The sequence below is a fragment of the Aquarana catesbeiana genome, linkage group LG09 (assembly GCF_042186555.1).
Source record: "Aquarana catesbeiana isolate 2022-GZ linkage group LG09, ASM4218655v1, whole genome shotgun sequence".
NCBI lineage: Eukaryota > Metazoa > Chordata > Amphibia > Anura > Ranidae > Aquarana > Aquarana catesbeiana.
Window position 1 is genome coordinate 52,591,973 of NC_133332.1, and position 26,788 is coordinate 52,618,760.

Here is a 26,788-nt window from a genome sequence, read left to right on the forward strand (position 1 = left end):
AGCGCATTTAGACCCACTTACATTATTAAGGGGTCATGGATTGCTGGTGAGTGTTCAAAAGGGGAGCACGTGAGAACACTGGCATGAATTTAAAGCACTTTATTTTCGAAGTAATACAAGAGACACTAAAGCACTTTAATTTTATGCACTTTATTTGGAATTTCTTTGCATGTGAATAATGTTTGAACTGTATATTGGCTAAAATTTGTGTAATAGGAACATTTTATTTTATATTGGGGGAATTGCATAACCACATTATTGGAAAAGGGGGAGATGTACTGTAGTACTGGATTCTCATTTATGGAAATGGAAAAAAAAGTTTTTGCGCTTTTTACATACATTTTTTATTTTAGGTGAGATTGTTTATTCACAGCAGGGGAGGTGCATTGTAGTGCCGAACACACGTTTTTGTACATTTAGTATAACATTTTTATCTTTTATTTTTATTTTAATGGGATTAATTGTTAATTTGGTTACAGTAGGAGGAGGTTTAGTGTGGTGCCGCAACTGTATATATTTATATAGTAAAGTAAACCTCCCCCTCCCCCCTTTAAAAACGTATTCTGTTCTGTTTGCCCCCTCCCTTTAAAATTAATTTTGGTTATGTTTAAAGGGGTAGTTCACCCTTACCAAAAACTGCCTATGAAGATAAGGGGTGTCTGTAGATAAAAACAAACTGTACAGCTTTGACTAAAGTTGAATAATTTCCTTGATATAGATGTAGGCCATTTATGTACCTCATGAAGCCTGACTGGAATACTCCCAGGCAGGGTGGATTTGATTTAAATCAAGTCGATTTTAAATCGTGATTTAAATAATGATTTAACTCGCTAGTAAAAAGGCTTGATTTAAATCAATTCAATTTAAGTCATAATTTTTAAAGAGCAACTGTCATCTCTGTCCCACAGCGTCTCCTCCTCTGACCCGCTGTTGACTCACCGACAGTCCCATTCACTTTATTGAGACAGCTGGTGATGCGGCAGTGACACAACAAGGTGAGGGACGTGGCGGCAGCAGGTGAGTGGATGCCCGCTAACAGGCGCTGCCATGACGGATCTGAAATGACAGGTGCTCTTTAAATGTAAGGACATATTCTTGCTGGTAGTTAGAATCTTTTAATATTTGCAAACAAAATGAAGTTTTCCTATTTAGACTAATGAGCTGTCAAGTTAGTAAAATAGCGATATCAGAACAGATTCAATAATACAGTTTGTAGTGTACATAGATTTGCAAAACAATGTTTGATTTTTATCCACCCTGCTCCCAAGTGAGGCCTAGTCATTACTGCTCACCTCCACCATCACAGGAGCAAACTTCCAGACTCTGAGCTCAGAACTACTGCATCAGGCTAGAGAAAGAGAGCATGTGAGGGGGTTTGAATCAGAGAAAAAGCTCCCTCCTGTGATGGTGGAGGTGACCAGTAATGACTAGGCCTTACTTAGCAATGTCCTGGGAGTATTCTTGTCAGGATTCATAAAGTATGTAAATATGGGTGTAAGATATTTACGTACTTCATGAAGACTGACAGAAATACTCCCAGGACATTGCTAAGAGAGACCTAGTCGTTACTTGTCACCTCCACCATCACAGGAGTGAGCTCTCATATGCTAAGGTCAGAGCTACTGCATGGTGGAGGTGAGCAGTAATGACTAGGCCTCATTTAGCAACATCCTGGGAGTATTCCAGTCAGGCTTCATGAGGTACAGAAATGGCCTACACCTATAGCAAGGGCAATATTTCAACTTTAGTCAGAGCTTTACAGCTGTTTTTTATCTACAGACTCCCCTTATCTGCATAGACAGTTTTTTTGTGAAGGTAAACGAACCCTTTAAACCACTTCCCGCCCCGCCTATATCAGAATGACGGCTGAGCGGTGGTTCAGTTATCCTGACTGGACGTCACATGATGTCCTTCAGGATAACAGCCGCCGCACGCCAGTGGGGGCACGCATCGCAGCGATCGGTGGTGCGGTGTGTCAGTCTGCACAGCCCCCCCCCCTCAGATGCCCACCCAGGACCATCATCATGCCGCCCAGGACCACCAGGGAAGGGGGCAACATATGGATGGCTAGGTATGTACCCCATGGCCATCCACATATGAAAAAATATGCACAATAGATGCCAATCAGTGCCCACAAATGGGCACTCACTGGCAACATTATGGTCCAGATAAAACAAGTGATGCCCAGCAATGCCACCCATCGGTGTCCATCAGTGCCCACCTATCAGTGCCACCCATAAGTACCCATCATTGCCGCCTATGAGTCCCCATCAGTGGTGCCTATCGGTGCCCATCAGTGCTGCCTTATCAGTGCTGCCATATTAATGCCCGTCATTGAAGAAGAAAACTTACTTATTTACAAAAAAATTTAACAGAAATAAAGAAAAACTTTATTTTTTTTCAAAATTTTCTGTCTTTTTTTATTTGTTGCGCAAAAAGTAAAAATCGCAGAGGTGATCAAATACCACCAAAAGAAAGCTCTATTTGTGAGAAAAAAATGATAACAAATTTGTTTGGGTACAGTGTAGCATGACCGCACAATTGTCATTCAAATTGCGACAGCGCTGAAAGCTGAAAATTTGCTTGAGCAGGAAGGTGCGTAAGTGCCTGGTATTGAAGTGGTTAAATTTTTTTTTTTTTTTTAATTCTTTCTTGTTGTTCCAAAATCCTGCCTGCACAGAGTCCTGATCTCAACCCGAAAGAATACCTTTGGGATGAATTAGAGTGGAGACTACGAGCCAGGCCTCCTTGTCCATCAGTGCCTGACCTCACAAATGCACTTCTGGAAAAATGGTCAAACATTCCATTAGACACAGTCCTAAACCTTGTGGACAACCTTCCCAGAGAAGTTGAAGCTGCAAAGAGTGGGCTAACTCAATATTGAACCCTACGGACTAAGACTGGGATGCCCTTAAAGTTCATGTGTGCGTAAAGGCAGGCGTCCCAATACTTTTGTTAATCTAGTGTATGTGCGGCTGCGGTTTGCAGTCCAGGGTATGGTGTGTTTCTGTTCACTGGTTCAGGTGTGACTTCAGGTGCAAATTTTTGCCTGAATTTGCACCTGGACCGGACCCAAAAACACACAGGACCCTTTTTAAAACCGCACCATGGCCACTCTGAACACGTGAAAATCAGCTCCATTGAGAGCCGGTCACATTCACATGTCATGCGGTTTAAAACGCACCCAATTTGCATATATTTGATCCCAGCCTTATTCTTTGGCAGCTCCCTAATCACGTTTGCAGGTCATCTTCCACATGAGTCGTACATGACCTCACTTTGTTATTCAATACAACCCGTGCCAGGTCAGGTAAGGTACATGGGCCATGCGAGATCTGCCGTTGTGTGTTTTTTGTTCAGAAGGAAGCTCAGGTGCTGTATGGTGCCCTTGCTGATGTCACGTATGTGCCATATGTGACCTGATACAGTTTGTATTGAAAAATAATTAATAAACTAAACAAGGTTATATATGGGGTATGCACAAGATCAGGCTTGAAGACACTGGTGACCTAGTCTTTCTAGGAGGCACCTGAGAGGCCCTGGCTTCCTCACCAGTGTCCACTGCAAACTGAGAAATGGGAATAAAGGTCCACTTTAAAGAACTACATTTAACCAGTAAATAATTTTACACTTTCTCTGGAAAGCAGCTAATATGCAATCAAGTCTGTGTACCCCTCAATTATGTTGTCTTTGCTGACCCCTCCATTACATTATCCTGTCTGTCAGTAGAGCCCAACCTGAGAGCAGTAGCTCCAGTTGTGTGTGTCGGGTGTTGACATTGCATAATTCCTGACATTTTCTGCCCTAGCAGGTACTTCCAGCTCATCTTATATGGAAATATTTAACCACTTGCTTACTGAGCACTTAAACCCCCCTAATGTCCCCTATTTAACCACTTGCTTACTGGGCACTTAAACCCCCCTAATGTCCAGACCAATTTTCAGCTTTTAGCGCTGTCGCACTTTGGATGACAATTGCGCGGTCATACAACACTGTACCCAAATAAAATTGTTATCATTTTTTCCCTACAAATAGAGCTTTCTTTTGATGGTATTTGATCACCTCTGCGGTTTTTAGTTTTTGTTAAAAAAAATTAAAAAGACAGAATTTAAAAAAAAATATATATTTTTTTAAATTTTGTTATAAAATTTTGCAAACAGGTAATTTTTCTCCTTCGTTGATGTACGCTGATGAGGCGGCACTGATGGGCACTGATGTGTGGTGGTGATGGGCACTGATGGGTGGCGGTGATGGGCACTGATTGATGGCAGCACTGCTAGGTGGCACTGATTGGTACCAATTGACAGGTGGCACTTGTGGGCATTGACAGGTGGCACTTGTGGGCATTGACAGGTGGCACTTGTGGGCACTGGCAGGTGGCAATAATAGATGGCACCTGTTGGCACAGATGAGGCATATGTACCTCCTTTCCCTTCAGGACCGATGTCCCTTTGACATAAGCTGTCAGCGTGAGGAGAAAACGAAACCGATCACCGAGGTTTTGTTTATATCATGTGATCAGCTGTCATTGGCTGACAGCTGATCACATGGTAAGGGGCCGGGACCGGCCCCTTACTCGGATCTGTGATCATCCGAGTCTCCGTGACTCGGTGGTCACATCGCGCACACCGCGTGCCCTGCAGCGTGCGCGCGGTGCGTGTGCACAGGGGAGGACGTCCCATGACGGCCTCCCGGAAATTGAGGTCCGCGCTGTAGCCGTCATTCGGCTATAGCCCGGACCTCAAGTGGTTAAAGTGACATCAAACTCTGGTTTAAAAAAAACAAAAAAAAAACATTCTATACAAGTATGTATAATGAACTCAGGAAAGTCCCTTCTATTGTTCTCAGCCTCTTCCAAATCTCCAGATTTCTTTTGTTTTTACTGTTGTGATCTGACTTCCATGTTAGAGGGTGGCTACCTTCCTTCTCAATGGTCCCCACTGTATGTAGAAGCAAAGCCATCCTCTCTTGCTCACTCCCAGGATGGACTATGGGATGTGTAATGTTCCAAACAGAAGGGAGGAGAAAGGAGAGGTTCAGGAGCTCACAGAGGACATTACAAGAAGGCAAAAAACTGTAAGAGTTTCATGAAAGAATAGATTACAGGATCCTTTTTGTAGTGGATATGTATGGATTATATTTGGAAAATAAGGATATTGTTCAGTGTTACTTCATTTTCTAAGTGTTGGATTGCACCCTGCAGTGTGTATGAAGCTCTTCAGTACCAGTTATGGTGTGTAGGTGCTTGGCTGCCTGACTCCTGCAGTTTGTCCAGTTCAAGGCTTTCTTTTCACCTCTACCTTTCCCGATAATCTACATACTGTAGACAAACCTTTCTCAACCATGGTTCCTCTAGGGGTTTCTAAGGGTTCCTGAAGCAATGAGCAATTTCTGCCCTTCAGCCAAGTTACCACTGACGCCAATGATCTTTATGGCTATTTCTGAGGGCTTTTTTTTTTTTTTTTTTGCAATGATCACCAATGGTAAGGAGCATTCTTTCTACTGACCACCAATGTAAGGGGTATGCTTCCTGCTGATCACCAATGTAAGGAACATTCTTCTCACTGACCACCAATGGAATGAACATTCTTCCCACTGACCACCAATGGAATGAACATTCTTCCCACTGACCACCAATTTAAGGAGTATTCCTCCCAATGACCACCCATGTAAGGAGCATTCTTCCAACTGATCACCAACATATAATAATCATTTTTCCCATTGACCACCAATTTAACTAGCATTCTTCCCAATGACCACCCATATAAGGAGCATTCTTTACACTGACCACCAACGTAATGGACATTTTGCCCATGAACCACCAATGTAAGGAACATTCTTCCCACTGACCCCCAATGTAAGGAACATTCTTCCCACTGACCCCCAATGTAAGGAACATTCTTCCCACTGACCCCCAATTTAAGGAACATTCTTCCCACTGACCCCCAATGTAAGGAACATTCTTCCCACTGACCCCCAATGTAAGGAACATACTTCCCACTGACCCCCAATGTAAGGAACATTCTTCCCAATGACCCCCCTTTATAAGGAACATTCTTCCAACTGATCACCAATGTAAGGAACATTCTTCCAACTGATCACCAATGTAAGGAACATTCTTCCCACTGACCCCCAATGTAAGGAACATTCTTCCCAATGACCACCCTTGTAAGGAACATTCTTCCAACTGATCACCAATGTAAGGAACATTCTTCCCAATGACCACCCTTGTAAGGAACATTCTTCCAAATGATCACCAATGTAAGGAACATTCTTCCCAATGACCACCCTTGTAAGGAACATTCTTCCACTGACCATAACACACCATGAGCATCACACATCATGACCTGTAGGTATGGTAATTATTTTTATTTTAGTTATTTAGTTCTCTAAAGCCTCATACACACAATGAGAATATCAGACAAATCTCTTTTTTTTTTTTTTTTGTTTTTTTTTCATGCTAGTCTCATATTGAAAATCAAGAGGTTACTAAACTTAAGAAAATTCTTGTATGACACTATACAACCTTGGAAGTGATGTAATGTGTTGTAATGTATTCTTTCATTTCCAAGCAAGTGTAGTCTTGCTCTTGCGATTTAATTTTCTTCGGACGCATATTGTACTGATTAAAATGAAAATCATACGATCTGGTATCATATGAGAAAATTGTTTGTCCCTTTTAGATAATTTTGGATGAACTGTCTTGATCAGCTGTGTACTAATGATCAGATTATCATACGATCGCTGCGAAAGCGGTATTTTTCATCCGATTTTCTGATCGTGTGTACTAGGGTTTCCTCCTCCATGTTTAAAAAGGTTGGGAAAGGCTGCTGTAGATTCATACGGCGTCCATTTTCAGTTTTACTTGTTCTGTCCCCATGTAATTACATTCCTGCGTCCCACTTCTAGTAAACATTTGGACTGCACAGATTTAGTGTTTATTATGGCAGAAGGCCCGCTGCCAGCTCTCAGGTGTGACCTTTATGATATTGATCTACTTTCGGTTCACTGTACACATGGGTCACTTGCACTAGTGTGAGCAGCACAGCACTGGATTAAAAGAGGAGACAGGTAAGTATTTAGGGGAGGGTTGGGAAAGTTGATACTGGAATGTTTGAGCTGCGTTGAACCGCGTTTTTATCGCCCCTCAACCACTGCCCTCTTTTGCTGCAGAGGCAGCAGAGCAGCTGGGTGTGTACACATGCTGCGGCCGCAGTGCTTTGCTTTTGGCATTTAGGGGGTTAAAACGGGTAGTGAGGAGGCAATGAAACACCAAATGTTCTCTGAAGAGCGTTTCAAACACAGATTGCTCTTCAAAAACCAAAGCACATGTGAACAAGCCCTAACTCACTCTGCAAGCCTGATTTTATATGTATCTATATATAGATAGATATATTTATATATAGATATAGATAGATCTATAAATAGATATGTTTTTATATACAATATCTCATAAAAGTGAATACACCCCTCACATTTTTGTAAATATTTTATTATATCTTTTCTCGTCAAATGTGTTTATTATTTTTTAAATATAACAAAGATTTACAAATTGAGTACATATAAGGATGGTTGTACAGTATTAAAATAGCAATAGAGCTAAACATATCGATTTATGAACAGGATGAGTATGTAACAATATAAAAATGTAATGAGTAGAGCAACAAATGAACCAAGTATTACATTGAAAGCATTATAAAATTCTATTCTATTCTATTTGTTAATTTTGATAGAGCAGTAATAAGATCAATCTAATAGGTATCTATTAAAAAAACGGAAGAGATAATCTGTTTATAAGTACCACACAATATGAAAAGAAAGGTAGAAAACAAAAAATAGGAGTAGATAGAAGAGGGTAGAAAAAAGGGGGGTTTACAAGTGGTGATGTTATATCTTTTCATGTGACAACACTGAAGAAATGACACTTTGCTACAATGTAAAGTAAAGAGTGTACAGCATGTATAAGGCCCCTTTCACACGGCAAGCCGGCTCAGAACCGCCTGTCCGTTTTTCAGGCAGATCCGATCGGGCCACTCCTATGGGGGGACGGATGTCAGCGGAGATGTGTGTGCTGACACCCGTCTGCCATCCGCTAAAATCAGACGTATGGCGATACGTTGCAAACGGACATGCAATCTGTTTTTGTCCGATCTCTCCATAGGAATTAGCGGTGCTCTGAAAGGCCCATCCCCGCTCAGTGAGCAGAGACGGACCTGTCACTCTGCTGGCTCAGCGGAGAATAACAGAGCGATCTCCTGCTGAGATGGCGGACTCCGCTAAACGGATCCGCCACGTGTGAATGAGGCCTAACAGTGTAAATTTGCTGTCCCCTCAAAATAACTCAACACACAGCCATTAATGTCTAAACCGCTGGCAACAAAAGTGCGTACACCCCTAAGTGAAAATGTCCAAATTGGGCCTAAAGTGTCAATATTTTGTGTGGCTACCATTATTTTCCAGCACTGCCTTAACCCTCTTGGGCATGGAGTGCACCAGAGCTTCACATGTTGACACTGGAGTCCTCTTCCACTCCTCCATGACGACATCACAAAGCTGGTGGATGTTAGAGACCTTGCGCTCCGCCACCTTCCGTTTGAGGATGCCCCACAGATGCTCAATAGTGTTTGTCTGGAGACATGCTTAGCCAGTCCATCACCTTTACCTTCTGCTTCTTTAGCAAGGCAGTGGTCGACTTGGAGGTGTGTTTGGGGTCTTTATCATGTTGGAGTACTGCCCTGCGGCCTAGTCTCCGAAGTGAGGGGATCATGCTCTGCTTCAGTATGTCACAGTACATGTTGGCATTCATGGTTCCCTCAATGAACTGTAGCTCCCCAGTGCCGGCAGTACTCACGCAGCCCCAGACCATGACACTCCCACCACCATGCTTGACTGTAGGCAAGACACTCTTGTCTTTGTACTCCTCACCTGGTTGCCGCCACACACGCTTGACACCATCTGAACCAAATAAGTTTATCTTGGTCTCATCAGACCACAGGACATGGTTCCAGTAATCCATGTCCTTAGTCTGCTTGTCTTCAGCAAACTGTTTGTGGGCTTTCCTGTGCATCATCTTTAGATTCCTTCCTTCTGGGACAACAGCCATGCAGTCCAATTTGATGCAGTGTGCAGCGTATGGTCTGAGCACTGACAGGCTGACCCCTCACCCCTTCAACCTCTGCAGCAATGCTGGCATCACTCATACGTCTGTTTCCCAAAGACAACCTCTGGATATGACGCTGAGCACGTGCACTCAACTTCTTTGGTCGACCATGGCGAGGCCTGTTCTGAGTGGAACCTGTCCTGGTAAACCGCTGTGTGGTCTTGGCCACCGTGCTGCAGCTCAGTTTCAGGGTCTAGACAATATTCTTATAGCCTAGGCCATCTTTATGTAGAGCAACAATTCTTTTTTTCAGGTCCTCAGTTCTTTGCAATGAGGTGCCATGTTGAACTTGTGACCAGTATGAGAGAGTGAGAGCGATAACACCAGATTTAACACACCTGCTCCCCATTCACATCTGAGAACTTGTAACACTAACGAGACACATAATACCGGGGAGGGAAAATGGCTAATTGGGCCCAATTTGAAAATTTTCCCTTGGGGGTGTACTCACTTTTGTTGCCAGCGGTTTAGACTTTTAAAGCGGAGTTCCACCCAAAAGTGGAACTTCTGCTTAAATGTTTCCTCCCCCCTTCCTCCGGTGTCACATTTGGCACCTTTCCGGGGGTAGGGGAGAGCGGGGACCTGTTCGGCCCCCTCCTCCTTCCTTCACCGCCAAGCCAATCAGAAAGTGCAGAGTGCTTCGCGCATGCGTAGTAGGGAACTGGCCGTGAAACCGAAAAGGCTTCCCTTACCTGGAATGACGGCGGCTGACAGTCGATCCGAAGATTGGCTGGGGTGCCGACATCACAGGCTCCCTGGACAGGTAAGTGTCCGTTTTTACCCCAAGGTGGAACTCCGCTTTAATGGCTGTGTTGAGTCCTGACCTCAACCCGATAGAACACCTTTGGGATGAATTAGAGCACAGACTGCGATCCAGGCCTTCTTGTCCAACATCAGTGCCTGACCTCACAAATGTGCTTCTGGAGGAGTGGTCAAACATTCCCATAGACGCACTCCTAAACAGTGGCGGCTGGTGCTCTATTGGTCAAGGGGGACGACAGACGGAGCTGACACCCCCCGTTGCTCCAGCCTGCACTGCAACCACACACACCCACACCCCCGTGGCGGCTTCCCCCCCTTAGTTTCTCCGTGTCCCAGGATGCGTCTCCTAGGCCATACGCCTCCTCCTCGGCGACCAATAGGAGGGCTTTTCCTTTCAGGCCAATCGGGAAACGAGTCTCACGACCCACTTCCTGATTGGCCTGGAGGAGAATCAATGTGATAATAGCGAAAATTCTTTTGCTATTGTCACACGACTGGGTGGGCCCCCGAGCGCAGTGCTCTGCGCCCTGAGCACACCCTTTTTTGAAGCCTATTAATGAAGTGCTTCAACCCCCCCCCACACCATTGGAATCCATGGTCCAGCACCCTGTATGTAGATTAGGGGGCTTAATGGACAGGCCGCCACTGCTCCCAAACCTTGTGGACAGCCTTCCCAGAAGAGTTGAAGCTGTTATAGCTGCAAAGGGTGGGCCAACTCAATATTGAACCCTACGGACTAAGACTGGGATGCCATTAAAGTTCATATGCGTGTAAAGGCAGGCGTCCCAATACTTTTGATATGTATGTACATCAGCACAAATATAGTGACACCAGAGGAGGAAAGAGGGACAGAGGGGATTGGTTCAAAAAAGAAAGAATCCCTCCAAGTGCGTGACAGCTGGGTTCTCTGCCTAATAATGGCCATACACATAACAATTTGATAAATCGGAATCGAGTCATATGATCAAATGTATGAACTATGGAAAAGAAGTGTCTTCGATTGATTTGGAGCAAAATTGATCAATTTCATTGTAAATATTCTGATCAGGACAGACGGAAAAACGGATCGTAGGAAACAAAATAGATCAAAGCGATCAGTAAGTGTGTAGCGCATCACATGATCTCTAAATGCGATTATTTTTTTTTTTTAATTATTGATTTTATTAATTTTTTTTTTTTTTTTTACTTGTTCAAGTATTTTATTAAAGATTGTCATAAAACATTGAATAAAGTGTATAAGAAGAAGAGTTTTACATCGTTACATGAATATAAACTCATTACAGGAAAATATATTACTAGTTGAATATGACATTTCCATTCTTAAAAGTTTTTCTTAACAATTAAATCATGGCTGGTTTCTGCAATACATTTCTATGATTCTATCTAATTAAGAGTCTACCCAATAGATATAGATTTATGTAAAGTCATTAGTCTTGATTTTTTTTTTTTTTAATCAAAACATATTTGAAAGCAATTTTTATTAAACACCAACAGCATTCACCGATTGTATCCATATTTTTGTTTTGATTTGTAGGTAACAAATAATGCCTTTTGCTCATGGCCTGCTTGACCAGAGAGCAGTTCGGGAAAGGACGTGTTTCCTGCACCACATTCAAAATGCACTCACTGCCTTTGTGATCTGCTGCAGGTGCCAGTACATTGTTAAAGGCACCTCAAAGGAAGATCGCAAACGCAGTGCGTTTACCGTCACCAGATCGTTTGGTACCGCAGTATCACTGGATTTGGTGCGGCACGTTTTTCAAAAGTAGTGCGTGCAATACTTGTTTGTGCAATTTTAGCCAATTCAAATGACTGAGTTAAAAATTGCACTGCAGGGGAATGACACAGGAACATATAACTCCAATCCTGTGCGATTCCGGTGTGAACCGGCCTTGAGGCTGAGTTCACACTAATGCAATGCGTCACATCGCATGAGATTCGCACAGGAATTGCACGGTATATGCAGTTCTGTACGGTGCAATTTGAGCCCATCATCATATTTTTTTTTTTTATAGCTCAAATCACTCCGCATCAGCACGAAAAAGGCACCTTTTTTGCCGCACTGGAATCTGATTGCATGGATGTTCATACCCATGCAATCCGATACTAGCAAACGCATTGCATTCTGCGACTTGCTTTTGAAGTGTCTTTTAACTTTTATATATAGTAGGAAGTGCAGCGCAATATGATCACAAAACAATATATACTAATATAAAGTCCAGTGAAGGTCCTTAATAAAACTGTTGGACTACAAGTCTCACACCCGCAGTAGATTGCATGAACAAAGTGCAATTGCTTTGTGGTGCCATGAGGAAAGCGATTCCTGTGCTTTTTCTCAATCCTTATGTTTTTGGTGTAGCGTCTAGCCCTGCTGCCAGCAGTTCAGCAGGAATTCTGCATTCATAGAAATAGTCCCTGAGAGCCTACAACCCTAAACACAAGTGCCGCGCCCATCCGCGGCGTATTTTCAAACTAGATAGTGAGTATAGGGTTCGATCGTGCTGAAAATTAATTAGTGCATTGGTGCCTGATCGATCGTCCAATCTTTTTCTGGCGGAGAATAAATCAATCGATTGTATGTAAAATCATTCCCTGTGTGGCCACCGTAAGAGTGTGGGGTTGATTTAATAAAGGCAAACAGACTGCGCACTTTGCAAAGTGCAGTTGCTCCAGAGCTTAGTAAATAAGCAGAAACTCTGCTGACTTCCATCATCCAATCATGTGCAAACACAAATGCAGTTTTTTAAAAATTTTCTTGCACGTGATTGGGTATTCAAAGTGAAGTTTTATCTATTTTACATTTACTACTTTGTGCATTTTGCAATCTATTTGCCATTAGTAAATCAAGCCCAATGTCTGAATTCCCCCTAGACATGTTCAGAAGCCTGTCTTTCACCTTTCCCTGTCTATGGCCGGTCCCAGGCAGGACGCAATAGTTCTCCGCACGTCAAGGTGTAGTGGTGTGGGGGGGAGGTGTGTCCTCTGGCCTGTTCTAGTATCAGTACAAGCTGACTTTTCACACACTCCTCTCTGCAGAAACCTGTTTGACTTTCTCCTTTGTAGTCTGTCCCGGCATTAACCCCTTCCCTGCCGCGGCGTTCATTCTTTTTATTGGCCCTCTGCGTGGCGGCTTTCTTCTCTCTGTGTGTGCAAACAAATTGGAAGCTGCTTGTTGTTTGATCAGTGCCCAGGAGAAGTGGAAGCCGGTGCTGAAACAGAATCGCAGATTTTTATAGGCTGCTGGCAAGGGTTAATGGCCTTCCTGTTATTTGTGTATACCTGTCCTGTATTTTGCATGAATGTTCTACACAGCTGTGTGTGTGTGTGTGTGTGTTTGTGTGTGTCGGTGTGCCTGAACAACCTGAATATCTGGATGGGAATAGCTTAGCTAAAATTGGAACGGTTTGTTTTCAACTGTCAAAAAAGGAAGGAGAAATGCAGACTAAATTAAATCTTGGCTTATTCAGTAAAACAAAAAGCGCCAGTGATTTACAGAGTGCAACACCACATAGCAAACAGTCAGATTTCAGCTTGCATCACGAAAGGGTGAAGCATGCTTGCTCGGACCCACTATCATCTTGGGCAGCACTGTATCTAAGTGGTTAGCACTTCCGCTTGGCAGCACTGAGGTCCATAGGCGTGCGCACGGGATGTGCCAAGTGTGCCTGGGCACACCCTAATCACCCTATGCAATGCAGATTCCCCCTGCTGAACCCCCGTGGCAGCTGAGGCTACAGAGAAAGGGACTAGGAAATCTCGGTCCTCAGTCCCTTTCTGTGCTATTTCACCAATGCCCCTCAATGGGGCTCCTAACACATTGTAAAATAATAAAATGTTATGAAAAAAATATTTTTAAAAAATTGTAAAAAATAACGAAATAAAATAATAAAAACAAAAAACGATTGACACCAAACTCATCCCTACTAACACCATCCACTGCTCTACTGACACCATCCACTGCTCTACTGATTTTGCCCCCTGCTCAACTGAGACCGGCCCCTGCTCAACTGAGACCGGCCCCTGCTCAACTGAGACCGGCCCCTGCTCAACTGAGACCGGCCCCTGCTCAACTGAGACCGGCCCCTGCTCAACTGAGACCGGCCCCTGCTCTACTGACATCACCCACTGCTCTAAAAAGAGATACCCTCTTTTTAGAGGCACCCAGCTCCCACTTCCGGCGCCGTAGAGCCCTGGGAGGAAGTTCCCCTCTCCACCCCTCACTCACTGCAATCTTCTGGGACACATCACAGGTCCCAGTAAATTGCAACATGCAGTGCGGGTCTCAAAGTTACATAGTTGGTGAGGTTGAAAAAAGACACAAGTCCAACCTATGTGTGTGATTATATGTCAGTATTACATTGTATATCCCTGTATGTTGTGGTCGTTCAGGTGCTTATCTAATCGTTTTTTTAAACTATCGATGTTCCCCGCTGAGACCACCACCTGTAGAAGGGAATTCCACATCCTTGCCGCTCTTACAGTAAAGAATCCTCTACGTAGTTTAAGGTTAAACCTCTTTTCTCCTAATTATAATGAGTGGCCACGTGTCTTGTTAAACTCCCTCCCGCGAGACCTCAGGCTGCAGGGTCTCTGTCTGGGCCCCATGTTGTTCTCACTCAAGATCTGGCGGTCCTGCCTCTCCAGATTCTCTCTGTCTTCCCCATGCCCCCCCCCCTTTCTAATGTACTGTTTAATCCTTTAATTCTTGATAGCCTCTCACATATCCAAATGTTCCCCTGGGCTAAGGAGGGTCTGTTTGAACTCCGACACTTTGTGACCTCCAATCAAATAGACATATCCCAAAACATTTGTTATATTCATACCTCCAAATAACTCACTTTCTTTTGAAACTCTCCCCCACACTCGCCCTCACCAAACCATTGCCCTTTGAACTTTTATGCTCCCAGGGACCATACCAAACATGACTCATTTCTAGTATATACCAAATTCTCCAGGAGAATACCCCACTCTCAATGGAACCTCACTCTTCCATGCGCAAATGGCCACAACACATTCAACAACAAATTTCTGTCACACAGTGGGCTAAAATCTGGTCTTCAACCTCTAAGATATCTAGATGTGTGTCCCAAAGGGAGACCGCATATAAAGTCTTACCAGTCACCAGGTCACCAGTATGGTATTTGTATATTGAAATCATATCCCCTCTCAAGCATCTCTTCTCCAGAGAGAATAAGTTCAGTGCTCACAACCTTTCCTCATAACTAATATCCTCCAGACCCTTTATTAGCTTAGTTGCCCTTCTTTGTACTCACTCTATTTCTAGTACATCCTTCCTGAGAACTGCTGCCCAGAACTGGACAAGCATACTCCAGGTGTGGCCGGACCAGAGTCTTGTAGAGCTGGAGAATTACTGTTTTATCTCTTCAGTTGATCCCCTTTTTAATGCATGCCTCCAATATTCTGTTTGCTTTGTTAGCAGCAGCATGGCATTGCAGGCCATTGCTGAGCCTATCATCTACTAGGACCCCCAGGTCTTTTTCCATCCTAGATTCACCCAGAGGTTCTCCCCCAAGTGTATACATTGCATTCATATTTTTGCCACCCAAATGCATTATTTTACATTTTTCTACATTAAACCTCATTTGCCATGTTGTTGCCCTCCCCATTCATTTGTTCAGATCTTTTTGCAAGGTTTCCACATCCTGCGGAGAAGTTATTGCCCTGCTTAGCTTAGTATCGTCCGCAAATACAGGGATTGAACTGTTTACCTCATCCTCCAGGTCGCTTATGAACAAATTAAATAAGATTGGTCCCAGCACAGAACCCTGGGGGGCCCCACTACCCACCTCTGACCATTCTGAGTACTCCCCATTTATCACCACCCTCTGAACTCGCCCTTGTAGCCAGTTTTCAATCCATGTACTCACCCTTTGGTCCATGCCAACGGACCTTGTTTTGTAAACGTTTATGGGGAACAGTGTGAAATGCTTTTGCAAGATCCAGATACACCACATCTATGGGCCTTCCTTTATTTAGATGGCAACTCACCTCCTCATAGAAGGTTAATAGATTGGTTTGGCAAGAAAGATTCTTCATGAATCCATGCTGATTACTGCTAATGATACCGTTTTCGTTACTAAAATCTTGTATATAGTCCCTTAACATCCCCTCCAAGAGCTTGCATACTATTGATGTTAGGCTAACTGGTCTGTAATTTCCAGGGATGCATTTTGAGCCCTTTTTAAATATTGGTGCTACATTGGCTTTTCTCCAATCGGTTGGTACCATTCCAGTCAGTAGACTGTCAGTAAAAATTAGGAACAATGGTCTGGTAATTTCCCTAAGTACCCTCGGATGCAAGCCATCTGGTCTTGGTGATTTATTAATGTTAAATTTTCCCAAGTCCAATTTTAATTCTGTCCTCTGTTAACCATGGAGGTGCTTCTTGTGATGTGTCATAAGGATTAACACTGCAGTTTTGGTTACTGAAGCCTCCCGATTCCCTGAGAAGACTGAGGAGAAGAATAAATTCAATACCTTCGCCATCTCCCCATCCTTTGTAACAAGATGTTAAGAGTTAAGCCATCCAGGACTTTTGTTCGCTCTTTTAAATTTATAACCCAATGGGATGCATTGGCTAATGACCTTATTTAATATGCTCTTAAAGCAAACCCATCTCTACTCCGTGTTCTTTGTTCCTAAGATTTTATCCCAATTCATGCCTTCTAGCAAGGCTCGTAGTTTAGGGAAGTTGGCTCTTTTGAAACTCATTGTCTTTGTATTCCCCTTATGTTTCCTATTTGTGTGATTTATACTGAAGCCAATTGACCTGTGATCGCTGTTTCGTAAATTGCCCGTATTTCCACATCCGTGATCAGGTCTGTATTGTTGGGTCTCACGCACGCGCAGTGCGTGCCCGGCTGTGAAGCCACAGCCGGGTGCCCACAGTTACAATGCCGGCGCCATAGAGAGGAGGGTAGAGGAGCTGGGCTTTGTTTGCCCACATCGCTGGACCGTGGGACAGTGTCCGATTATTAAAAGTCAGCAGCTACACTTTTTGTAGCTGCTGACTTTTAAATCGGTGGAATTACGCTTTAATTTACTTCAGTCTAAATTAGCCTTACTATGTGTATTCATGAATGTGAGTTAGGGACATTAAATTGTAAGCTCCTTGAGAGTAGGGACCAAGGTGAATGTACAATATATACTGTATGTAAAGCACTGCATGAATTGTCGGCGATATATAAGTACCTGTAATAAATTTAATAAATCTTGACTGGCTGTCACAGTGGTTACAGGATCAGGAACTGGTCCCACTGGCTCCCCATTATTAGTAGAGACCAAGAGCTGTCTTCGACAGCTCAATCACTGTGCTGGAAATGCTGCGTTAATGCTGACCCTGTTTGCCACTGCACATATGCGTAAAATGGGCAGCAAGATAATAAATTCGACCTGAACCCAAAAAAAAAAGTAATATTTTGCAGCTTACCAGTGCTTAGATGTGTTTCTTTATTTGGTGGAATTCCCCATCAAAGAGTCTCCACCTACAGACTGCTCCTCTGTTGCATTTTGCCCTTAGTCAGAGAGATCCGATTCTGTCGCGTTTCAACCTTATGGTCTGAGGCCTGATTTACACTGTTGCGACATGCACTCCAAATTTCAGCGCACAAGTCGCTCCCCATTAAGTGCAATAGAACCGTTCTAATGAGAGCAACTTGAGTCGCTCCGACTTAGAAAAATGTTTCTGCACTACTTTTGGTGCGACTTCGGCACGACTTGCATTGACTTCTGTTAAAGAAGTCGTGTGCAAGTCGTGCCGAAGTCACGCTGGGATGTCGGCTTTAAAGTTGCAGCAGTGTGAACCGAGCCTGACTCGTAAAGATGCCATCTCTGCTACATTTCATCCTTATTGACTTAGTCTTAGAGATGCCATCCTGGTCACGTTTGTCCCTTGTGGACCTAGTTGTAAAGATGCCCTCACTGCAGCTTTTCACTCATATGGAATGGACTTAGTCGTAGAAATCCCAGTCCTGCGACTAAGCCCGTAAGGGTGAAACATGTCAGAGAGTGGCAGTATGTAGATAGGGACTCTCAGTGTACTTGCCAACTGTTTGTTTCAATACAGAATAAAAACCAGCCTGCCTTTACATGAATCAAATGTATGGCCAGCCTAAGGCAGCCTATCTCAATTTTTTAACAAGGAGGAACCCTTTTCTGTCTCAGGGAACCCCTGCTAATAAACTACAACTCACAGTACTATAACATGCTGGTCATAGGTGTGCACAGCCTATTGCATTAGGGTGTGCACCCCAAAGCTCAAACACACATGCCTTTCTCTGCAGCCTCAGATGCACAGGGCAGTGAATGAATGGGAAGCGCTCCATGCTGAGCTGCTTCCTGTTCATTTGCAAACTGAAGCATAGTAAACACAGTTTACTATGCTTTGGTTATGAATGAACATGGTAAATGACATATTTACTGCCCCCTTCCCCTGCTCTCCATCCTGAAACATCCCCCACATCAGCCGAGGGAGAGGACAGGAGGGAAGCCAGCAGCACTGTGGGGCTGGGGGTCAACTGGGAGGGGGCGGGGGGACTCGGGCAATAGGGGGAATTGGCAACGCACCTAGTGAACTCCCCCTGTGAACGCCTATGCAGCTGGTCACTGGAAAGAAGGCTCATTACATTTGTGGTCATAGGGAAGAATGCTCCTTTAAAGATAACTAAAATGATTATTGGTGTCCATGTTTACTCATCTGAGAGGAAGAAATTGCTAATTTTATCAAGGACCCCCTAGCAACCTCTGGAGGAATCCATGGGTTCTAACTTCAAAGGAATCCTGGTTAAGAAAGGATGATCTAAGATTTAAAAAAAAAACAAAAAACTTTTTTGTTAGTGCCCTTTTTTTGTTTTCTCCCTCTGAGTACTGCGCTCTTTTCTTCTATCATGTTCCTTTTCAAAACATTTGCATGACACTCAGCTCAGAGCAATGTTCTTGGTGTCATCGGGACAGGAAACTAAGGGTAATCTTCCAAATGTTCCTGTTTTCTCTCCCTATTGCAGTCCTAATACTTGAGAGGATCGAGAACAATGACTTATTTAATAAAACCTTGAAGATCACAGACTTTGGTCTAGCCAGGGAATGGCAGAAGACCACGAAGATGAGTGCTGCAGGTACCTACGCTTGGATGGCCCCAGAAGTGATTCGTCTCTCTCTCTTCTCCAAGAGTAGCGATGTGTGGAGGTAATGGAGCTTAACATTGTTATCAATATACTCTGAACTTTATTAAACTTTAAGGTCTCAGTTGTTGACTGCATGCATTGTTCTTGCCATTTCTCATGTGCTTCTCAATATTTAAAGCTTCAGAGAAGGCAGTAAACATGTAGCGCATTGTACGAGGTGCAAAAATCTCATAGCGATCAATCCTCAGTCATTTTTCATCAATTAATCTTCCGTAAACGGACAGGTTATCAAGTGTTATGGGTTAATCCGATTAACCCATCATCCTTGCTCTTGGCAGTGCCTTACTGAATCTCTTTTACTCCAACAGTATTTAAAGGAGAAGTACAGACAAAGCTGGTTTGGCTGTACTTCTCCTGTGGATCACAGAAATGCAGTTCATTCTGCACTCCTGTGACCCGTTTTCAGCAGACAGCGGGCTGAAGTCTGCTGTCGGCTGACATCACAGAGTCGGTCCAGGCTCAGCTTAGATCACTCGTTTCTCAGACTTAGAGTTGCCAAGAGACAGATGCAGCATGGGTAAGTATGAATCTGCAAAAGAATAAAACCCCATACTTCTCTTTTAATGCCCAACTCCAACATAAACTATTTAAACAATTTTGGGCAGAGAGGGTTAGCAATTGAACCATTGTCAGGTCTCTGCTAAGGGTACCAGCAATTACTGTCCCAGTGACTATTGCTCTTTCCATTTCTTGCCCAGCTATCAAAGACTATTTCTAAATATTCCCATCACGCATGTTCCTGGGCAAGGCATCAAGTAAGATGGGGCTTTAGCAACTGCAAGCAGGTTGACTAGTGTCAGCAAGCACTCAAATTAATGTCACTAGCACATCAAGAATCTATAATCAATAGTCAATAGTTTTCATTTAAAGTGATCATATTATAATAAGTGCAGATACAATCTTTTAAGGCCACGCAGGACCCTGAGCTTTGAAATATTACTCCTTCGCTTATTGTGATGTGATTGCTTTAAAGGATGATTGAACTTTTGGAAGCTGTGCCCCCCCAAAAAAAGCAGGCACAGGACAAATGACTAGTCACCAGTATTGCCAGTGGTCTCCCTGTATCTAACCTTTCCCCATTACTGACCTGCTATGCCTTCTTATGTACTGTGTCTCTGTGTGGAAACAGTCATCTTGATAGAGGCAGGGCAATGACTTATGTCAGAGTGTCCAGCAAGAACAGTGAGCAGCACAGTAGTGACCTCCCCAAATCTCACTTCAAATCTCCTGATACTAATAGTCAGAGACAGCAGTGCCTTAGGTCTCACACTGCTGATATACAGATCATAAGGCTGTAAGCCCTGCAGTGCCTAGGCACACTCACATACCAATATGTTTACTGCTGTTTTAGGTACTGTTAAAGTGGTTATAAAACCTATACATTTTTTACTTTAATTTATTCTGTGCATTAAGGTAAAAAATGTTTAGGCATCAGTATTCCCCTTACCCCCCTCCCCCCTTATACTAACCCGAGCCCTCAATCAATCCAGCACTGTGCACGTCTGCAGCTCTTCTGTCCCCTCACTTCTTAGCGCTAAAAATAGCACCTGTAAATTTTTAGCACTAAAAATAGCACCTGTAAAACAGCTGAAAGGTGCCTCTGATGCCTCCCCAGTGTGAAAGCCTGAGTGCTTTCACACTGGGGTGGTGCGCTAGTGGGACGTAAAAAAAAGTCCTGTTTGGGAGCTGTGTATACATCGCTCGCAAAACGCCCTGCCCATTGAAATGAATGGGCAGTGCTGCCAAAGTGCCTGCAAAACGCTTTGGCAGTGCCGCAACATGGGAGCTTTTAACCCTTTGTTCGGTCACTAGGGGGGGTTAAAAGTGCCCCGCTAGCGGCCGAAAAGTGCCGCTAAAACTAACGCGGTGCGGCCCCAGTGTGAAAGTGGTCTTAATGAATGCTTGGAGTTTTTATTATGGATCCATGGTGTACTGGCGATGTACACTCTTGTCTTGCGTTATCACAGACTGTCCCAAAGATTTGGGACAGTCTGTGATAAGGGAAAATTGTATGAAATCTTCCCAAAAGGGCCATAGGGCCATGGTCATCAGTATAAACTTGGCAGAAGTATTTACTCTTCCGAACCCAATCCTAAACCAAAAAAATAATCTTTTGGCTGGAACTGGGCTTCAGCATTATTCCTACAGTAGAAGACCAGACACACATTTTCCCTATTATCACAGACAATGAGTTAAATGATCATGAAAATGCTGCATCTATGGTAGGACATTTTTGTAAATGAGTTGCCAGTTAGTCTCTGGCCCTAATCAACTTGACTGAATGTACCAAGGAGATACTTCTGCAAGATTCATTCATCTGTGGAAAGGAGCAGGATAGCTCAGAACCAACATTGTGTCATAAAAAGTACACAAAGCATACCTTGCCTACAGTTTACCAACATATACAATAAATCTAAATTAAAATAATTATCACTGATCTTTAATTGTTCTGGGCATGGTAGTGTGTTTATGGATCAGCAAGGTAGGTAGATATAACAGCATTCCCCTTATCTACGTCACCAGTCATACATGCTGCACCACTAATTCCTTCTTATTGCCTAAACCAGAGCCATCAGCCTTTGTAAACCAAATACAAGTCCTGCATATCAGCAGGCACTACAAGGATATTTTTTTTTCAGTATGCCCCTGTGACCTGGTTTCACTTTGTTATCTTGGACTTCATCTGTTTTTACCGTGGAATAAAACCTTGACCCTGGAGTTGAGTTAGCAGTGGGTGGGCAAGGCTTATTCATGAAGCCGAGAAAGCTGAGCATGGAGTAACCAAGTACACCTAGCATCAGATTGGCACACATAATAGGCTTTTCTGTATAGTCCAGGTAAATACACCTGCAGTTGGGCAGGAGTTCCCCTTTTAAAATTTAAAAATGGCTAAAAACTTTGCTTCAGGGTACATTCACACAGGGTACATTCACAGCTGAACTCGCACGATTTCAAACCTGCATTTCAGTGCAAGTTCGGGGGCGATTACAAAGACATCTGTGCGGGTTCATGCACAGATGTCTATTGAAATCGCCCCCGAAGTCCCCAAAAGTAGTGCAGGATCTTCTTTTGGAAATCAGTGCAGTGCCGCAAAGTTGGCGTCGCACTGTTTGGGAAAGTGCCGTTGCTGGCATTAAGCTGTGATTTGGCATGCGATTTGACATATCAAATCGGACCGATGTGAATGGGGGCTTTTAAGGTAATGGAAAGAAGTATCCAGCACTGCCTTCTTAATGCTGATTTAGTTTATTGATTATCAGATATACAAAGCACTCAAAGTTTCTGTCCTTCACTTGGATGTTTTTCAAGCTTGCAAATGAAACCTTGTATCTTCTATATGACCCTAAAGTGGAAAATTGAATTTACCTTACAAAATAGCATTGTTTTTTTGAAACACAATATATTTATATTTTCACAGTTCCAAACCAAAACCCAAAAACCCAGTTCCAACGCAAAATACGTTTATTCTCCTTTTTAGAGTAGTACCGTATATACTCGAGTATAAGCCGACCCGAATATAAGCCAAGGCACCTAATTTTACCACAAAAAAACTGGGAAAACTTATTGACTCGAGTATAAGCCTAGGGTGAGAAATGGGCAGCTACTGTAAGTGGAAAAGAGGGTCAACAATGCCCATTTGCATGCCTCACTGTGCCCATTTGCAGCCATAGGTCCCCCGAACTTAAAACTCGGTAGTTAAGGGTTCCTAGATGCCCCCTAGCTGCAGCCAAAATTGGGGTCTCTGGACCCAAAGGGTCCCGAAATGACATTGCTGCAGATGGACACAGTTGACCGACTTTGGGGCGCCGTATCTTGGGGCCACTTGGTGCTAGGAAACCCAAATTTGGTGTGCAAACCCAGTGGAACTAGCACTACAACAAACAACATAGGGTTCCTAGCACCAAGTGGCCCCAAGATACGGGGCCCCAAAGTCGGTTCGGAAAATGTCATTCTCTGCTGCAGAAAAGTGCTTGACTCGAGTATAAGCCGAGGGGGGCATTTTCAGCGCAAAAAATGTGCTGAAAAACTCGGCTTATACTCGAGTATATACAGTAAGTGGAGTAATTTTGTTCATCAAGATTTCTTGGTTTATTTGCTATGTGGTTAGGTGTATTGACCATTGCACCTACACTATATAGCCTAAAGATATCTGGACATCCCTATAAATCATTGAGTTCAAGTGTTTCTAGTGAAGGGTACTGATCATGCTACAGCATACAAAGATATAGATTGTAGATAATCGTGCTCTTCTAACCTTATGGTAACACATTGGGGAAGGCTATTTTTTGTTCCAGTATGACTGTGCCCCTGTGCACAAAGTCCCCTTCATAAAGATGAGTATGGTGTGGAGGAACAGGAGCAGCCTTTGTAGATCCCTGACTGTAACCCTACTGAACACCTTTGTGGAGATGAATTGAAATATAGATGGCAAGGCAGGACTTTTCAACTAATCACAAATGCTCTTTTGGCTAAATGAGCACAAATTTCCACAGACACAAAATCTTGTGGAAAGTCCTCTCAGAAGAGGGGAGAGTATTATAACTGAAAGAGGGGCTGTGGATTTGAATAATTTTGGAATGGGATATCCACCAAGCTCAGTTGTTATGGTCAGGTGTCTACGAAAGTTAAACTATATGGTGTAGCAGGGATGTAGGACAGATTATGGAGCCAACTATTCATGTTGCACATTAGTCCTCATCATTACAAGCAATGTAAAATATAGCTTCTCCGGAGACTGTGAAATTTGCTGTCTGTCGTGTGACAGGTCAGAGTACTTAGTATTTCTTTTTGGATTTCAGTTTTGGCGTTCTCCTCTGGGAACTGCTGACTGGGGAAGTTCCATATCGGGAAATTGATGCTCTGGCTGTTGCCTATGGGGTTGCAATGAACAAACTGACACTTCCAATTCCATCAACTTGTCCGGACCCATTTGTTCAGATACTGGAAGGTAATCATATTTTATCCCCTTTGATTATATCACAAGGATTTACAAGAGAACTGTAGGTAAACATAAACCACTTCCATTTACTCCAGTCGTGTTCTTTGAAACATTCTGTTTATTTTGTTCAGGACTTTTTTCTTATTTAGTCTGATAAAATTGAAATATAGCATGTTAATATTTAGCACTCCTTATTCATTTTCGCAAGCAGGAGGTTTCACATTTTTTATTTCCTCTATGCCAACTGTTGTAAAAAGCTAGTTAGTTACAGGTTAATGAGTCAGAGCAGTATGTCATCCTATGTTTCTGTTGACTTGCTAAGATGGCTCAGTGTAAGGTTTTAGTTTTGTCAGCCTGAGCCTCAAAGCAGGCTGTTTCTGCGCTAACCCATATTGCTCTAAGACTCCTTTGTCATGAGCTAAATATATATTTGGAACTGAATTTCAGTTTACTAGCCAAATCAATGAAACAGGACCTACAAAGGTGGGACAGAGGAGGGTTTATCTGGTTCAACCACAATAGCATCATTAAAATATACATGCATCTCAAAAAATTAGAATATCATCAAAAAGGTAATTTATTTTAGTAATTCAATTAAAAAAGTGAAACTCAAATATATTTTATAGATTCATTACACACAGATTGATATGTTTCAAGCATTTCTTTCTTTTAATATTGATAATTATGGCTTAAAGCTAGTGAAAACCCAAAATTCAGTATCTCAGAAAGTTAGAATATTACATAAGACCATCAGTGCAGAGTGGCATTGAGGTGATGAGCCTGTGGCACTGCTGAGATGTTATGAAAAGCCCAGGTTGCTTTGATACCGGCCTTCAGCTTGTCTTCATTGTTGGGTCTAGTGTCTCATCTTCCTCTTGACAATACCCCAGTGTGGACAGGTGCCAAGACATGATGGAAAATGACATCAGCATCTCCATAAAGCTGGTCAGCAGAGAGAATCATGAAGTGCTCTAGAATTTCCTGCTAGAGGGCTATGTTGACTTTGGACTTAATAAAACGCAGTGGACCAACACCAGCAGATGACATGGATCCTCAAATCATCATTGACTGACCTGGGGAAACTTCACACTGGATCTCATGGTCCCAGAGTCTGGAGGAAGAGTGGAGGGGCACAGAATCTAAGTTGCATGAGGTCCAGTGACCTCATAATGGCCCTGAATAATCAAGATGAGAAATATTGGCACATATGGACACCATGGTTTGTCTATAAAGATCAAACTTTTTTAACGTCTTAGTAGAGGTGCGCTGTGGGCCCTCGACTTGTATCTAAATTGTAGAACTACTCTTGGATGCAGAAAGAGGACGGGGGTATCTAGGCGTCTCCCCCTTCGTAGCCGCCTTCACCCTTTTTTCCCTCCTCTACCCCCTCCCTATATTATGTCAATGCTCATAAACACCAACTCCTTCCTATTTCTTTTTCTTTCACTTTTTCTGTATTTCAACATTTTTCTTCATCATTTTCCTTTTACCTTTGCCCCTATGTGTTATACGACTTCTAAAGAATAAATAAACTAAGGGGAAATGACAGTCGTAAACTCTCTACAGTAAATTGTCCATAGTCCGCTTTAAACCCTCACAAGCATTGTACTTTACGTGTCTGTTATTTAATGTCATTGCCATTTTTCTGGACTGTCTTTTTCTCTTAAATACAAAATTTATAAATCTATATTTAAAAAAACAAAAATTTTATATTATAATATTATCATTATGATATATGCATACGCATGCCCCCTAGACATTGTAAATAATTAAATCAGCTCTATTAGACTGTGACGGAGTGTTTTGACATGAGGTCGTCACCCACATCAGGGTTGGACCGCAGACATATACTGTATGTCTGCTTTGGTAAGTGCCAGCATGCCCCTCTCAGCCCCATGGGATAAAGTCAGGGAATTATCACAATGGATGGGGACTAGGTTGTGTCTGATCTCCACTACATGGGAGTGAATATTTTTTATTGGTCCTCCAGTTGGCGATGGGTGGATGCAGCCTGAAATAGAATCTATAGTCTAACAAGTTATGCTGCTCACTATTTGCTAGCACTGCTACTAAAAAATAATAAATAAGATGGAACACTTGAAGGACAACCCCCCACACACACACACACCACTGCAAGAGTTAAATGCTCTTTTAGTCTAAAAGTGCAAGAATAGGACAAGAAGTACGGCAGGTTCCCTCCATCCCTTGCAGCGTCCCCTCTAAGCCGCTTTCAGCAGGTGTTGAATATTCGCCTCCTTCACATACAATGTAAGGTTAATAGCCCTGCGCTGTAGGTGATGAAGTCAAGAGACCGCCCACATACCAGAGCTTCGGGCAGAACTGAACAGCGCTAGAGCCTGGATATGAGATGCAGCTTTATCTATGCAACCTTAGACTAAATGCACATTTAACCTGAATGGAGCTGGAGGCCCCACTGCAAGTTCAACTTTAGATCCTTCTTATTAACACATAGTTTTACTTTAAGGCAAAAACAAACTGAAGAAACCCACAGCAGCTAATTGGAAATCGCCTCCTAATTTTTTTTTGGTAAAAAATGTATTTTGTTGCTGCGGGTGATTTTTAGGTTTATCAAATTAGGATGTACAATTTTACAACAGAACAATTGGCTTTTGAACATTGATGGCACTGCCCAATTCTGCCACATCTTATCAGCCAATGATAGCAGTTCTGCAGTCAAAGAAAGGAATCTACATTGGATGGTAG

At 43.0% G+C, this 26,788-nt stretch overlaps 1 protein-coding gene across 4 annotated transcripts in view; it reads left to right on the top strand.

The window, feature by feature from the left end:
- MAP3K10 (mitogen-activated protein kinase kinase kinase 10) overlaps nucleotides 1-26,788 on the top strand; it is a 95,245-nt gene that overhangs the window by 21,521 nt on the left and 46,936 nt on the right. For 3 of the 4 annotated variants that reach the window (XM_073598493.1, XM_073598492.1, XM_073598494.1), the window contains 2 exons: nucleotides 18,946-19,126; nucleotides 23,925-24,073. In XM_073598493.1, the coding sequence (XP_073454594.1) occupies nucleotides 18,946-19,126; nucleotides 23,925-24,073 (330 nt within the window). Of the gene's footprint in view, nucleotides 1-6,957; nucleotides 7,072-18,945; nucleotides 19,127-23,924; nucleotides 24,074-26,788 lie in introns of those variants that run through there. The other variant, XM_073598496.1, reaches the window with a different exon arrangement.